At 51.0% G+C, this 11,962-nt stretch overlaps 2 protein-coding genes across 3 annotated transcripts in view; one reads left to right on the forward strand and one right to left on the reverse strand.

Moving 5' to 3' along the window:
• Positions 1-11,962, forward strand: part of LOC309336608 (uncharacterized protein) — a 135,820-nt gene that overhangs the window by 62,160 nt on the left and 61,698 nt on the right. The gene's annotated exons all lie outside the window — the stretch shown is intronic.
• Positions 1,970-10,455, reverse strand: LOC309336874 (uncharacterized protein). 2 transcript variants are annotated; one of them, XM_081853339.1, is made up of 4 exons: positions 10,357-10,455; positions 6,032-6,916; positions 4,544-4,658; positions 1,970-2,640 (listed from the first exon to the last, which is right to left on the reverse strand). In XM_081853339.1, the coding sequence occupies exons 2-4, from the start codon at positions 6,791-6,793 to the stop codon at positions 1,982-1,984; spliced, it is 1,536 nt and encodes a 511-aa protein (XP_081709465.1). In that variant the 5' UTR covers positions 6,794-6,916; positions 10,357-10,455; the 3' UTR covers positions 1,970-1,981. The 2 variants fall into 2 exon arrangements, with proteins under 2 accessions (XP_081709465.1, XP_081709464.1); XM_081853338.1 differs by having other exon boundaries at positions 1,970-2,643.

Genomic DNA, 11,962 nt, shown 5'->3' on the forward strand with positions numbered 1-11,962 from the left:
GCTGGATTAGCAGACAGTGAAAAAAAAGAACAGGAAGCATGACGGAAGCAGGGCCGGCTCACCCATTGGGCTTGGTGAGGCAGTCCCCTCAGACGGCAGGCCGGAGATAAGCTGAGAGGGGTGGCAGATCTGGGGGCCCCCCCCTCCGAAGTGCGCTCCTTGCTGCCTCCGGTTGTGTGACCTGGGAAGAGCGGGGCCACCTCCTCTCCAGCATCGTATTCTCTCCCCTTTCAGCACACCAGGGTTTCCGTGGTCTGCCTCCAGTCGCCTCAGGGGGCAGCAGAGCGCCATTTTCTCTTTTGCTTCAGGTGGCAACATGTCTTGGGCCAGCCCTAGATGGAAGGGAGCATGTGGGGGGGGGTAGGTAGGAAACTAGCACAAGGAAGGTGGCAGAAGTGGGGAAGGAGTCCAGCCTGCCACCTCCCACTGCCTCTTTGGGACCAGCTCCCCGTCAGGGACTGGCTGGATGAGGAGCAGGAGGGGAAGCCGCCTGACCAAGAATCCTGCCCCCCTCCATGGAAAGTGCAGAGGGAGAGGATTTGGCTCCTGGTGGTGGGAAACCGGCCACTACCCCAGAGGAGAGGACGAGATGGGAAATACTGGAGGCAAGGAGCTCGAGGGATAGTGAAGAGGCAGAATCAGACAGGTGCTGCAGCACAGGAGTTAAGACTTAAAAACAAACAAAATAAAGAATTCTCCAGTAGCACCTTATAGACCAACCAAGTTTGTTCTGGTATAAGAAGAGGAGGAGGAATTTGGATTTGATATCCTGTTTTATCACTACCCGAAGGAGTCTCAAAGTGGCTAACATTCTCCTTTCCCTTCCTCCCCCACAACAAACACTCTGTGAGGTGAGTGGGGCCGAGAGACTTCAGAGAAGTGTGACTAGTCCAAGGTCACCCAGCAGCTGCATGTGGAGGAGCGGAGACGCGAACCCAGTTCACCAGATTACGAGACTACCGCTCTTAACCACTACACCACACTGGCTCTCATAAGCTTTCATGTGCATGAACACTTCTTCACATACAGTGGTACCTCTAGTTGCAAACGGGATCCGTTCCAGAGCCCCGCTCACAACATGAGCAGAACGCAACCTGTGCGTGCACAGGTCACAATTCGCTACTTCTGCGCATGTGTGTGACGTCATTTTGCGCTTGTGCGCATGCGGCGAAACCCAGAAGTAACCTTTTCCGGTACTTCCAGGTCATCGCAGGATACAACCTGAAATTGCGCAACCTGAAGCAAACGTAACAAGAGGTATGACTACACTGAAAAAGAAGTCACCAGACCCTTATATATAGTGGGAGGGTGGGGTGGGGTATTTCCCAGAAGTGTGCATGCACATGAAAGCTTACACCAGAACAAACTTAGTTGGTCTATAAGGTGCTACTGGACAATTCTTTGTTTATTTATTTTTTGACTGCGTCAAACCAACACGGCTACCTACCTGAATCAGGAGTTAGACTTGGCAGTTCTCCCACAGAGCCACTCTTTACAGCTTCTCTGCTGGCAGCTTGCAGGTCCCTCCCGCCCCAGAACAAGGCATTTATTGCATGTTGCCGAGCAGAGAGCCAGGCAGACACAGGGAAGGGTCCCTTGCAGCTCACCGTAGACAGAAGGAGGGGCCTGACACAGAGGCCCAAGGAGGGAAGGGGGAGCTACAGGCCAGTCCGGACAACTGCTTCATCAAGACAGGAGCAACCTTTAGAAGACTCAGTGTATTCTTTGTTCTGCTTTCCTTTTTCTCCGATCTGCAAACGACCTGCTCTCCTTGTCGGCTCCCAGACATCCCCTCACTACCCGATCGATTGCTTTTGAAGGCAACAGAGGATTTGGGGCACCTCTTATTTGCCACGGCCCTCACAGAGATGCTCCTTTGTAGTCTTGCTATACAGTCTGTAACCAGTTTTTTGTTTAGTACAAACAAAACAACCCCCCCGGTCCCACCAAAACCCCACCCCACCCACAGCCCGCCGACCTCTCAGTGGTGGTGCTTGATGAAGTTGGAGTTGTCGCTGAAGCGCTTGCCGCAGACAGAGCACTCATAGGGCTTCTCTCCCGTGTGGATCCTCTTGTGGACGATGAAGTTGGAGTAGTCGTTGAAGCGCTTGCCGCAATCGGGGCACTTGTAGGGCTTCTCGCCCGTGTGGATCCTCTTGTGGCGGATGAGGCTGGAGCCCGTGTTGAAGCCCTTCCCACAGTAGGAGCACTTGTAGGGCTTCTCCCCGGTGTGCACCCGCTGGTGGATGAGGAAGGCGGCCCGGCTGACAAAGCTCTTCCCACACTCGGAGCAGTTGTACCACCTCTCCCCCGAGTGGATCCTCTCGTGCGCGATCAGGTTGGAGCGCCGCCGGAAGACCTTCCCGCACACATGGCAGGCGTTGTCCCTCTCGCCGGGGAAGAGGAGGGTCCCCGGCTGCATGGCGCTCTCGTCCAAGTCCTCGTACGTCCCCTGCGAGTTGATGAACTTCCCTGCTTCCCGCTCCAGGCAGTTCCCGCCATACAGAATCTCGGAAGGTTCCCCTAGACCGGGGCAGTGGGGAACGGTCTGCTCGACCCTTCCAGACAACATCCAGCGTGGCTCCAGCTCTCCGGAAGCTTCCGGGTCATTCTTCTCCGGGCTGCACAACTTCTCGTCGCCTGCTAGAAAGGGCAAAGGAAGGAAATAAATAAGAGGGACTGTAAACTTTTTCAGTATGCAATAACAGCAGCGAGGATATTGATGGCTCAAAAATGGAAACAAGAAGAAGTACCGACTGTGGAAGAATGGAGAACAAAACTAACAGACTATGCAGAACTGGACAAATTAACTAGAAAAATTAGATTCCAAAGCGATCATAAGTTTTTAGAGGACTGGGGAAAATTTAGATAATATTTTAAAACGGTATGTGCGGAAGACACAACGCTAGTGTGTTTTAAAGAAGCTTTGTGGAAAAAATAAGGAATATTGCAAGAATGTAAATGAGGATAGAAAGAATGTATTTAAAGGCGGTACTAAAATTAAGGAATGTGAAGACAGAGATTTATCTACGGATGATTGTCAGAGAAGTTGAGGGAGATCCAATAAGTTAAAATATGTGATGTGAAAATTTGTATGATTGGAGATTTTATGAAAAATTTAATTTAAAAATTATATAAAAAAAATAAAAAATAGAAAGGGCAAAGGAATGGCGTTCATTAAGGACAGGGGTGGGGAACTGCCTGTAGCCCTCCAAATGTTCATAGAAACAAAGAATCGTAGGAGTTGGAAGGGACCACGTGGGCCATCTAGTCCAGGGGTAGGCAACCTAAGGCCCAGGGGCCGGATGCGGCCCAATCGCCTTCTCAATCCGGCCCACGGACGGTCCGGGAATCAGTGTGTTTTTACATGACTAGAATGTGTCCTTTTATTTAAAATGCATCTCTGGGTTATTTGTGGGGCATAGGAATTCATTCATTCCCCCCACCCCCCAAAAATATAGTCCTGCCCACCATATGGTCTGAGGGACGGTGGAACGGCCCATGGCTGAAAAAGGTTGCTGCCCCCTGATTCTAGTCCAACCCCCTGCAATGCAATAGTCTTTTGCCCACGGCTTGAACCCGTGACCGTGAGATAGAGAGTCTGTCAAACAGCAACTCCCATCAACCCCCAGTGTGGCTGGTGGCCCTAGGAGGAAGTCCTTTTCAATATGAACATAATAATGATGATAATAATAATAATAACAAATCCGCACACGTAGAAGAATAGCACACAGGGAAATGGGCTCAATAGCCTAGATTTCTCCCTGCCATGCTGCTGTTCTGAGTACTAAGATTTGGGGGCGGGGGGAGTTGTATCAAGGAGCATCCAATTTTGCGAGGAAGAATGTTTGACCATGGAATGGGCTCCCTTGGGCGACGATGGACCCTCCAGCACTGGAGGTTTTTAAACAGAGGTTGGCTGGTCCTCCGTCTGGGATTCTGCAGCTGTGATTCCTGCAATCCAAGGTTGGACTGGATGACCCTTGGCGGCCCTTTCCAAGTCTAAAACTTTACGATTCCAAGCTTCCCTCTGCCGCATTCCATACACGCACAAACACATATGCACGGTCAGAAGTGGCACCTGCCAGCATCAGGCTGCCCTTCTTCCCTACTCGCGAGAAACCAAGGACAGCATTGAGCTATCAGGCTTGGCAGGATGTCTCCCAAAGGCCACAAGGGGGAAGAATCAGAGCAGGAGCACACACTGGGCACAAGGGGCGTTTCAGAAGGAGGCGTGAGGGCTCTGACAGGGCGCTAGGGTCCTCCTGCCTCCTTTCCAAAGCCCAGTTAGTGCTTTCCCAGCTTTTGGCCATAGTACCCAAATAAGAGCCAAAGGTCCCAAATTCAGTCCCCAGCATTTCCAGGTAGGGCTGGAAGAGTTTTCCCTGCCCACCGAGCCACTGGCCATCAGTGTTGACAATTCTGAGCCAGGTAGACCGATGTAGCCTCCTGCCTCCCATGTCCCCAGTCACTGGGGTGCAAAGGAGGCCGTGACGATGCTCAGCTCGCCACCGAGCAGCCACGACCCCTCAGAGATCCTTACGCAGCAAGGGGGCGTCTCCTTCGCTTTCCTCCTTCATCCCTCCAAGCAGCGGCCTCTGCCAGGTGTTCAGAGGAGCCTTCTCCGCAGAGTCTTCCTCCGCAAATGGGCGGATTGCCTGAAAACAGGGAAGAGGATCTTGTTCAAGGGGGCAGGAACAGTGGATGGATTCTTCCCCCCAGGACTACCTTGCCAGCAGTGCATCCGCACAGGAGGAATCATGGTTGCAGGGGTTCAGGCGCTACTGAACTCTCAAGCTGGATTACTGCAGCACATTCCCCATGGGGCTGCCCTTGTGTTGGAGCAAATGCTTATCCAAACAAGGAACTAAACTACACTGGTGCCAGGGGCTGATCTGGATCGGAAGACTGGGGAATGCAATCACAGGGAGAGCAGCTCCTAACAAAAAAGGAAGGGGAATATCCCTGCCCCCCATTCTCAGCGTTTCCAGAAGCAGAGAAACAGGCAGAGACAGAAGCTGCAGAGTTGAGGGAGGAGCTACACAGCTTTGAGATAGTAGCTAAGCAACCAGAAGGGAGGGAGAAGCTGGGCGATACATCAATTGAGAGTGGGGGGAGCTCCCTCCTTCTCCCCGAACTCAGAAGTCTGAGCGAGTCAGAGAACAGAGGAGGGACATCCCGTTTGTGCCCTTCTTGCTGCGGAAGTGGGAAGGAGTCAGAGTAGGCAACTGCTATCCTTGCAGAGAGTAGCCACTCTGTGCTTACAACATGATACTATAATAAAAAGACTACAAATCTACCAAATGCTCATTAATTTTTATCGGTGAGCTACCAAGAAGGGATGAGGGAGCTCCTGTACTTGACAACTGGTGCGTTATAACGTTAAACGTGTGTTATAAAAATGTGACACCAGAGCAGTGATCTGTCACCAATGGCAAATTGCATTGCATTGCGATAGAGAGAGAGTGGGGTTCTTAAAAATAATAATAATAGCATTTTCCAGATCAGTGTAGCCAAGGAGTGCTTTCAAGCAAAAAGTCAGGCCGGCAACCCACTAGATGCCTAGATGGAGTAGTGGCAAAACTAGCAGCCAAAACTAGCAGCATCTAGCCTGCTATTGTGGACAGCCCTCAATCAAGTGCATTGCTAAGGGAGGGGAAACCAAGGTTACAGCTCAAAGGGTAGAACATTTGCTCTCTGTGCAGACAGTCCCAGTTTTAAGCCCTGGAATCTCAGGAGGGCTGGCAGAGACCACCAGCTGAAACCCTGGAGAGGCTCTGCCGTCAGCGTGGACAATGCGTAGCTTGAAAAACTAATGCCTGACTTGGCGCAAGGCATATTTCATTTGAGTCTAAATCAGCACTTTATAATATCCAGAATCGCAAGTCTTCCTCCTCCTCTTGCCTTCGTTTTCCTCTTGAGTCTTCTTCGCTCCCCATCCCCCTTTAAACCCAAAGCTTGCCCAGCCCCTCTTCCCAAGAAACCTCCTGTCCCCAATGCCCTCCCCACCTCCAGGGCCAGCCACACTCACCTGCTGCTCCCCCACCCGCCCCTCGTCCTCCCGCTGCCTCAGCAGGAAATCTTCCGCCAGAATCACCGCCTGGGTGCAGGTCTGGGGGCTGCAATCCCGAACCCAGCTCTGCATCTTCGTGGGCAGGATGGCCAGGAACTGCTCCAGGATGACCAGCTCCAGGATCTGCTCCTTGGTGTGCCTCTCCGGCTTCAGCCACTGGTGGCAAAGCCTCCGGAGGTGCCGGCAAGCTTCGCGGGGCCCTTCCGCTTCCTGGTAGCCAAACCGCCGGAAGAGGCGGCACTCTTCACGCGAGCTGGCAGCCTCCTGGGCCTTCCTGCAGTCCGACTTGTCTTTGGCCAGGAGGCCCCTCTCGGCCTGGGAGGCTCCTCCGCTCAGACCAGGCAGGGTTTGGGAGTCTGGCTCCCATCTAGGCCGCCGGCTGGTGTCAGCCATCCTGTCAAAAGGGGTCAGGGAAGTCTGTGCACTGTTTCTCGGGAGCTGCGGGCTGCCCCCCACCGCATGGGGGGACTCCAAGGCCTTCAGGAACTCCTGCAGCTGAGATTCCCACCGCTGCTGCAGGCCTTTGCGGGGCTCCCGGATCGCTTCCTCGGGGACAGTTCTTTCCCAGAAATCTCGGATGCTCTCCGCACGGATGACACAAGGCCCCCTCCCTCCGTCTTTCCCCGCCTCGGGCCCCGCGGGGCTCTGCTCTCCCACCCTCTTCTCTCGCTCGGCCTGCTGAAGACCTGGCGCCGACGTATCTCTGGACTCCGCAGCCATTTCCACCCCCACCCCACCCTCGGTCGATTCTGTCGGTCAGCCCTGGCAGCGCCACCAAGTCCTGAACTCTCAACGCAAGGAAGTTGTGTGCAGGGGGAAGAAAACGCCGAACAGGCCTGGCCCCTGAAACAGAGAAAAACCAGAGGCCAGAATCAGAGCAAACTTAGGTCAAGGGCAGGCAGCCTTTTCTACCCAAAAGCCAGGTTCCCTCAGAGGTCATCCTTTGCGGGTTGCAGGTGGTCAGTGGTCAGAGCCAGGACTGATGATGGGCACAGCCAGAGGCAAATAATGTTATAGCTCATCTAATGTGGAATAAAAACTGCCCAGCTTCCAATTCTTCCCATGGCCAGCTCAGATTAGAGTTCATAAAACTACACAGGTCTCCTCAGGAGTAAGCCCCACTGGGAGTGCTGGGATTCTCGGTAAAGCATATCAATGCCTTTTTTTTTTTTTTAAGTTCAACAGAAAAAAGCTACTGTTCTGGAGAATTTAAGAGCATAAGGCTGATGGCCCATCTACAGGTAAAACTCAAAAAATTAGAGTATCATGGAAAAGTTACTTTATTCCAGTAATTCAACTTAAAAAGTGAAGCTAACATATGAGATAGACTCATGATATGCAAAGCAAGATATACTTTCACTTCTCAGAGGTCCAATATTGCTGTATTTGCAATCCTTGTTTTGCTGATTTCATTGAATATTCTAATTTTCTGAGATGATTAATTTGGGGTTTTCATCAGCTGCACGCCATGATCCTCACAATGATAACAAAGCAAGGCTTGACATATCTCGCTTTGCGTGTCATGAGTCTATCTCATATATTAGTTTCACCTTTCAAGTTGAATTACTGAAATAAAGGAACTTTTCTACGATATTCTAATTTTTCGAGTTTCACCTGTAGTCCAGCATCCTGTTCCCACAGTGGCCAACCAGATGCCTGTTTGAAACCTGCAAGCAGCAGGACCCAAGCAAACAGGACCCACTAGTAGTTTCAAGCAACTGACCGTGGAGGCCAGCCATCATAGCTGGTAGCCATCTCCTCCATGTTTAGAGGCAATCAGTGTGGCCAAGGGTTTGGAAAATAAGTCCTAGGGAGAACCTTCGAAAGAGCTGATGTCACAGCCACGCCATCTATTTAAAGCACAGGGCTCCCCCCCCCCCAAAGGATCCTGGGACCTGTAATTCTCCCCTCACAGCACTGCAATCCCCAGCACCCTAAATGAACTACAGTTCCCAGAATTCTTCTGCAGGGGGAGCCAGGAGCTTTAAATAGTGTGGTGTGCATCAGTTAGCCTTGAGAAAAAAAGACACCCTCTTCAAACACCTGAGATGCTGTCGCATAGAAAAGGGGAGGAGTAGATCTAATGGGGTCAGGTTATAGGAGGGCTGATTGCAGCTGAAGGACAGGAAGAACTTCTTGATGGTAAGAGCAGCCACACAATGGGACCAATTCCTAGAGAGGCTGGTGAGCTCCCTCCGGCTGGAGGTTTTCAAGCAGACGTTTCCTAGTTCTGGGTTTCCTGCTTCAAGCAAGGGAATTGAACTAGATAGCATACAAAGCTCCTCTCAGCTCTATGATTCTTGACTCATAAATAACCTTACCTTCTAATAATAGGAGACATAGCTATCCAATTCCTACACTATGCAGAATTTTATGAACGTCACTTCTTATTTTTATTTACTACTGAATTTTGAATGAATAAAACTCTGTTTACCCACAAGTCAACCCAATACAAATACAGCAAACCATCATTTTAACCTATTTAGCAAACAAATGCATACAAGAAACAGATCTCCAAGATCTCTTTCCCAGTTACTCAAGAGTCAGTTCAGAACCTAAGTAGATCCAACTTGCACTGCCCACAACCCTTGGATTTTTATGTTTGAGAGTTATGTTCATCTGCACTAGTTCTTCCAAGGACAGCTGTCAATTACTGGTCTGGCTTTGCTGCCCAACTAATTTCTACCAAGATATAATGCAGGGCTCAGAAAACCTGTAACTCCAGCTGGTTTTTGTTGTTGTTGTTGTTGTTGTTTTGGACTGCAACTTTCATGTGCCTCAGCAGCCTGGCCAATGATCTGGGGTGATGGGAGTTGTGGTCCGGCAATATTTAGAGGAGCACAGGCTCCCTGTCCCTACTATAGCATCATGGAAGTGAAAAGGGATCTGTGGGTCATCTAGTCCAACCCCCTGCTAGTTGCCAGAAATCCAGAACTAGAACTTTCCCCCAAAATATGGCTGCCCAGCCTCTGCTTGAAGACTTCTAGTGATGGAGACCCCACCACTGCTCCAGGTATATACAGGGTGAGTCATTTAAAAGAGGCCCCGTGGATACAGAGTACACATGCTCCACAGGGCCTCTTTTTAAAAAACTCACCCTGCACAAACCTGCTTTATCCCGAGTAAGACCATTGGTCCATCTAGATCAGTGTTGTCTAAACTTGCCAGCAGCAGCTCTCTCTGATATTCCCAGTCCTAGGTAAAGGTAAAGGGACCCCTGACCATTAGGTCCAGTCGCGGACGACTCAGGGGTTGCGGCGCTCATCTCGCTTTATTGGCCGAGGGAGCCGGCGTACAGCTTCCGGGTCACGTGGCCAACATGACTGAGCCGCTTCTGGCGAACCAGAGCAGCACACGGAAACGGCGTTTACCTTCCCGCCGGAGTGGTACCTATTTATCTACTTGCACTTTGATGTGCTTTCGAACTGCTAGGTTGGCAGGAGCAGGGACTGAGCAACGGGAGCTCACCCCTGTCAGGGGGATTCCAACCGCAGACCTTCTGATCAGCAAGTCCTAGGCTCTGTGGTTTAACCCACAACGCCACCCGCGTCCCTACCCGAAGATAACCAGGGTTCGAAGCTGGAACTTTTCCATGCAAAGCGGATGCCCTTCCCTGCTGTAACTGGTTCCATTTTCAAACCAGGAATTCGCTCCCCCTGCCAAGCTCCTCTTACCTCCACATTCGGAGGTAGTGTGTGCCTCTGAATGTCAGTTGTTGGGAATCACAAGTTGGGGAGAGAAGTGCTGTCGTAGTCAAGTCCGGCTTCTGGGCTTCTATATGAGGATTTTGGTTAGCTCCTGTGAGCAGAGGACAGGACCTTTGGCCTGATCTTAGGTTCCTGCACTACGTTACCTCCAGAGCTTCTCCTGGTGTGTTCGAGAGCCATACCCTGAACCTGCCGGCGCCCACAACTCATACCCCCTGGCCAGGGTCCATCCAAGACCTCCTGCAACCCCACTGCAAAAGTGGCCACATCCTCCTTTAAGAGCAGCGCCCAGAACTTACTCGCAGCATCTGCACGTGCGAAGTTGGAGGGCTTTTATGCTAATTAATTTGCATATTGGCTTGATCAAACAGCCCAGAGGGAGGAAAGTGCACCGCCTTCTGCAAATCAAGCAGTTGTTGAAAAGCAGAGGAGCAGGAGTTAAAGGGAGAAGTTGGCAACCCTCTGAGCTCCCCCCGCTCCCTTGGGCTTCCTGCCCATTTCCCACCTCCCACCCTGGATCCCTCCCCCCACAATCGCCCCCCAAGAGGATCACTTACCCGCTCCACCCCAACTCACCTGATCTCCCCCTCCCCAGGAACAAGCGCGGAAGGATCTGGGAAATTCAAAGGCCACTTAGCCACGGTGGGCGGGGCAGGAAGTGACCGCCACTGTTTACATCCCGCCCTCCGGCCACAACATCCGGTCCGCTCTAGGAAACCAAACCGCGCCTCTTGTTCGTTTTAACCCCTTGGGAAGCGAATGATTCAATTAAATGAAATGCAAAGCGGGGTTTGCTGCTGATGGCTGAAATAAATTCTTCCTGGCAGCTCTGGAATTGTGAGCTGCGAGAGAGAACCACGCAGGGCCTCTTTCTGGGGTGTATAGGAAGCCTGCTTGTGCCGGTCAGAATCCTTGTCCGCCTGACCCAGTGTTGCCTGCTCTGGCTGGCAGCAGCGCTCCAGGGTGTCAGGCGGAGGAGGGAAGGGCTGGGGGCCGTAGGGCGGGAGAAAAGCCTTGCTTCTGGTGCCCCCCGGGCACTTTGGGCGGCTCCCAACAGACTCTTAAAAGCACAATCAAACATTAAAAACTTCCCTAAACCGGGCTGCCTTCAGATGTCTTCTAAAAGTCAGATAGTTGTTTATTTCCTTGACATCTGGTGGGAGGGCGTTCCACAGGGCGGGAGCCACTACCGAGAAGGCCCTCTTGAAAGGAAGTTAGACAGATTCATGGAGGGTAAGGCTGTCAACAGATAAGACACCTGACAGCTAGGTTCTTCTTCCACTGTCAGAGGTTGTATATGCCTTTGAATACAAGGTCCTGCTGGGGGGGGCAGGGGGGGCGGCTTCCCATTGAGGCTTCTGGTTGTCCAAAGGATGCTAGACTAGACAAGCCATCAGTATGCAGATCTGCAGGGAAGAGGATTGGGACAAAATCTCTATTTAGTTGGGTCACTGGCTCTCTGGCACCACCTACTGTTGGTCTCCCTGCCATCAGCCCTACCCAATGAGCACCAGTCCCAAATAATTCTGGGGACTGTAGTTTTCCCCTCAGAGCTACAATTCTCAGCCCCCTTAACAAAAGGCAGTAACCAGGATTCTTTGCAGGAAATGATGTGCATTTGGTGTGACTCTGCCCAAACGTTTGGAGGGCCACAGCAGGTTTCCCATCTCTGCTATACAAATTACAAGGCAGCTGCAAAGCTGAAAACCATCTTTATTTTACAATCTATTTGAAAAACTACTGTGAACAATTGCGCACAATGGGAGGATTGACAGAAAACGTGTAGTAAAAATTTGAACTATGGAATGATAAAGGATTTATAAGAATAGAGTTATGAAAGAGATGCAGAGGGGTAAAATCATTATATTAAGATCCACAATGGGGAGGAGGGAAGTCAAAGGGGATTTTATGTTTATGTTTTTATTTTGCTTGTATATGTAAAATAGAAAATGCAAAAATAAAATATATTAAAAAAGGAAAACCATCTTTATGTTTAAAAAAGGAGGACCATGCAAAATGAAGATTCGGGGCCAATCGACAGCTGAGCAGCAGGGCCTGGTTTGTGTCATGAGGAAAGAGTGTCTTCAGGAAAAGCGAAGTCTGCCACAAAACCTTAACTGAACAGAGAGCAGTGTGCAGAATGACAGCTGGAATCTGTTCGCCTCAAAGGACAACCCCAAGA

This window comes from Podarcis erhardii (genome assembly GCF_964252035.2).
Source record: "Podarcis erhardii genome assembly, chromosome: 2".
In the NCBI taxonomy this organism is placed as follows: Eukaryota; Metazoa; Chordata; class Lepidosauria; order Squamata; family Lacertidae; genus Podarcis; species Podarcis erhardii.